General features: G+C 39.8%; 1 protein-coding gene across 1 annotated transcript; it reads left to right on the top strand.

The window, feature by feature from the left end:
* Positions 1–1298: 1298 nt before the first annotated feature.
* Positions 1299–3503, top strand: LOC310924992 (endonuclease domain-containing 1 protein; the record flags this gene model as incomplete). Its single annotated transcript, XM_083886858.1, has 4 exons — positions 1299–1327; positions 1610–1724; positions 1908–2064; positions 3112–3503. The coding sequence occupies 4 exons, from the start codon at positions 1299–1301 to the stop codon at positions 3501–3503; spliced, it is 693 nt and encodes a 230-aa protein (XP_083742984.1).
* Between the last annotated feature and the right edge of the window lie 756 nt (positions 3504–4259).

The raw sequence follows: 4259 nt of genomic DNA, 5'->3' as shown, positions 1-4259 counted from the left end.
TTGTTTTGTCCAGGATCAGCCAGAGTGCATGAGCTTCTTCTATAAACAGAAGGTGCCAGAGTGGGGAGCTTCTACACCTGGTGCAGCCCGTCTCTGTCAACGTTTTGTCAACAGGTGCATAATAATGAAAGTGGAATTTTGATCTTTTTGACTACAGTGTCGTTCAAATCTAAAACACCTATTTCCTGAAGGCCTGAAATAATACATTAATAAAGTTGCTTTAAAAAAAAAAAATGAAAAAAGTGTGGCAATTAATCTTTTTTTTTTTATTGTTTTCTTTCAGGTGATTGAGATGATGGAGTCATCATTCAGCATTCTCTCCTCTCACTCTGCTTCAGTCTGTGTCTCAATAGTCAAGGCTACATCCTCCCAAGTGTGCATTTGTCATCCGGTTGTCATCAAAATCCATCACAGCAACATGCCATGGGATGTCCCCATGGACACATGAGTCCTACTTATACTAGTCTTATACTATGACTATTTTATCAAATTTTGGATGACAAACTATACTATGACTTTATGGATATAATTTAGGACGACATGAATTTTTAGTCAAATTTTGGTTGACATGAATGACATACTATAGTATGACATTTTTGTCAAATTTTGGTCAACATACTATACTATGACTTTATTGTCAAATTTTGGACGACATGAATTTTTGGTAAAATTTTCATCGACGTACTATACTATGACTTTTTGGTAAAATTTTGGACGACATACTTTAACTGAAATGCAGTTCACATCTAACCGTTAGTTCAAAGAGAAGCACTAAATACCACAGTGCAGGTTGTAAGATTTTGTACAACAGTGTATGGTTAGACAAGTATTATTTACACGTAAAAGATGTATGTGTATATTGCACAGGATTATGGGCATAGGGGTATGGATGGTTATGTACAGAGACTATAAATAGTCATTCTAATTCTTATTTTCATGCAGTTAACCAGTGTTGTGTTGCTTTCAGACAAACTGAATTGATCCAATAAAAAATTGATTTATCACGCAGTTTAGATAAGATGCGCTGTCTGACTCAAGTCCCCCGGGATTCCACTGATTCTGATCCACTTTAGTCATAAAGCTATGGCCGTTTCTCTATATGCATACTTCTCTGTCCTTGCGTTCTCCTGTACTTGTGTAACGTCATCAGCCTCAGTACAACGACTGTTCCGATTCACAAGTACACAAGCAGTGAGTACAGATCTCAAAGTGTTCTTGCTCCGCCCATTTTACCAAGTATGCATTGGGTGGTGACTTGATGGTGGTGCATTTCGCCTGTTAGTTTACATCTTGTCAGAATGTATGATGAGAAACAGAAGGTGAATGGGTGAGTTGTGATGGACCAGACCACTGAGGATGCAGCCTGGACTATTGAGACACAGCTTGCGTGTGTTTTCTTGTGTTTTGAGGGTGGGATGTATTTGTTGCTGTGATAATGCAACATGTTCCAGGCTCCTAGAGATAATATAATTTGTTTCTTTTTTCCCCTTTTTTTCAATTGAGTGCTTAAAAAAACAATGACAGACTTAAGCTTTAAATGTTTAACAGTTATTTTCCCTAGCAATGTTCCTGATCACTAAATCACACTTTCTCGTCTAACTTCCATCAGATACCACTTTGCCACACTCTATGACACCAACAATCGTATTGCTGTTTACTCTGCATATCGTTTTCAACCCAGCAATGGGGGTGGCAGGGAGAGGAGTTGGTTTGTGGAACCTCAGGTTGGTACTGCCTGTTTATACTTTATGTGCCAGCATCATCAGTATGCATCATGCATATTATAAAGAAACAAATGTATTCATTCCGCCCTTGTTGTTTCAATAGATCTATCTTTTACTATATGATACAATATTGGGAACTGTGCTTACATTAAGCCCAGTGACACCATCAGTATGTTTGTTCAGTTGGTCAACTCAAACTGGCAACCTGGCATGAGGGATGGCTACTGGCTGGGGAAGGACCATCCTGGGGTCTATCTTGGAGAAAGACAGGCACTGGATGACGACTACAAATACTCTGGATTTGACCGTGGTCACCTTAACCCCAATGGACACCATGCAGGTAGGAACAATGTTTTCTTTTAGTTACAATGGCTCTGGCACAATTACCAGATATTATTATACATACTGTCCAGGGTGTACCCTGCCTATCGCTCTATGTCAGCTGCTATTGGCACAGTAGCCCCGCGACCCCCACGGAAATGGATGGATGGATGGATGGATTATCATCCATGTGAAAAAAGAAGATTTGCTTGGGAACGAATTCAGATCAGATTATTACATCTATGTGCAGTACATTAACTATCACACATCTTTCATACCCATTCACACACTGTGTCAGGAGCAATGTGTGGTTAAGTGTGAGCATGTAGACTTACAATGTTGAAAGACAGCTCACTCTACCACTGAGCCACAGTCACTCTGTCACAGCTGTGGATCAGTGGTAGAGCAGGGTTGTCTCGTTGAGTTTATGATCCCAGGCTCCATTAGTCTACATGGTGATGTGTCCCTCGGCATTACGCTTAACCCCAAACGGCTCATGATGGCTTTGCCAGCAGCGTATGGATGGGTTTGAAGTATAAAAATATGTTGTGAATGTAACATTGTAGTGTAAAGCAGACAAGAAAAGCACAATATACTGTAAATGCAGACCGTTATTATTATATAAGGTATAATAATAATATTAATAATACTCATTGATAAATATAGCTGTGTGTCATCTGCATAACAATGAAAGTGTATGTTGTGCTTTCAAATAATGTTCCCTAAAGGAAGCATATATAATGTAAAAAGTATAGGCCCAAGTACTGAACCCTGTGGAACTCCACAATTAACTTTAACATGTACCTTATTCTTCAGAATGTATTACACCAACTTCAAATGTGCCCATTTTTCACAAAGCCATTTTTAGCATTTAATTAAAGACATTGTTTTACATCATGGCAAATTTAAACATATTTGTCATCAAATTGGTAATACTAAGATATATATAATATATTAGTGGCACTTTCTTTCTGATGGCAAAATAATGAACAAAAACGATGATTAGACACTACACCACTGAACTACACACATAATCAACCAAAACTTTCATCTGTCTCTTTTACAGTTCCTAGCCGCAACGCTACTTTCACCCTGACTAATGTGGTCCCTCAGAACCCCAAGATGAATCAGAACGCCTGGAGGATCCACGAGTCTCAGCTCACTGACCTTTTCCGGAGCAAGTGCTCGAAGGCCTATGTGCTGGTGGGTGCTGTTCCCTCTGCAAACAACTGGATCGTCAAAAATAATGTGAAGCGTGTCAACATTCCGGACTACCTGTGGAATGCCCACTGCTGTGTCGACAACAATGAACAACCCCTTCAGAGTGGCGCTGCTACAGCAAAGAACACAGACGACAACTGGGTTGAGAAGCTCTCCCTGGACGAGCTCGGAGAATTTCTGCAGCAGTTTTCCGATCAACCTGTAGGAGAGCTGTTTTTCAACAACTGCAGAGCATGAAACTGAGATGAGCAGAAGCCTAAAAAGAAGCCATCGCTTTAATTTTACATGATTTCTGTAGCTGCCAAAAGTTTTTTGTCATGTCAAAATTAAAACAGCCTGATGAATCAGTCTCTCTCATAAAATGTACCCTGTGAATGTTGTCTGTTGTTGTTCTTGTGTTAAGGCGGAAAGAAGGATTGCATTTTAAAAACAAAGTGAATAGAGGCTAAAATGTGTCACAGCACCACGGCTGTTCCAAATGTCACACCAAACGTTGGCTCCTTCACATGCGCCTGCATTTCTTTTTAAAGCAGTGACAGAGCTTTTTCTTTATTTCTTCTTTCTTGTTAATGGGCTGCTTCTTAGGAAGAACAGATATTAACTTCTCAGTCACTGAGACCAGAGATGCTGAAGAGACTGCACGAGAGGCACCTTGGTATGGAAAAATGCAAAGAGGAGAGCCTGCACTGTCATCTACTGGCCAGAAATCAACGCAGACATAGACAGGATGGCCTTGAGCTGAGAAACCTGTCTAAACATCAAGTGAAACAGCCAACAGAGCCTATGACAATCACAGAATTGCCATAGTGATGAACCATGGCAACATTTGGGACAGACCTGCTTCACTTAGATGGAAAGAATAATTAACTTCAGGGCCAGGTTTTTCAAAAGGTTTAATCTGGATAAAATTGATCCGGATTTGGTAATGTTTTTCTTTTGCTATTCATGATCACGTAATCCATCTTAATTTTGAGCTGGGTTTTTCAAAGCAAC

Source organism: Microchirus variegatus (genome assembly GCF_963457635.1).
Source record: "Microchirus variegatus genome assembly, chromosome: 3".
NCBI lineage: Eukaryota > Metazoa > Chordata > Actinopteri > Pleuronectiformes > Soleidae > Microchirus > Microchirus variegatus.
Note: the sequence above shows the minus strand (reverse complement) of the source record. Positions and strands in the feature narration are given on the sequence as shown.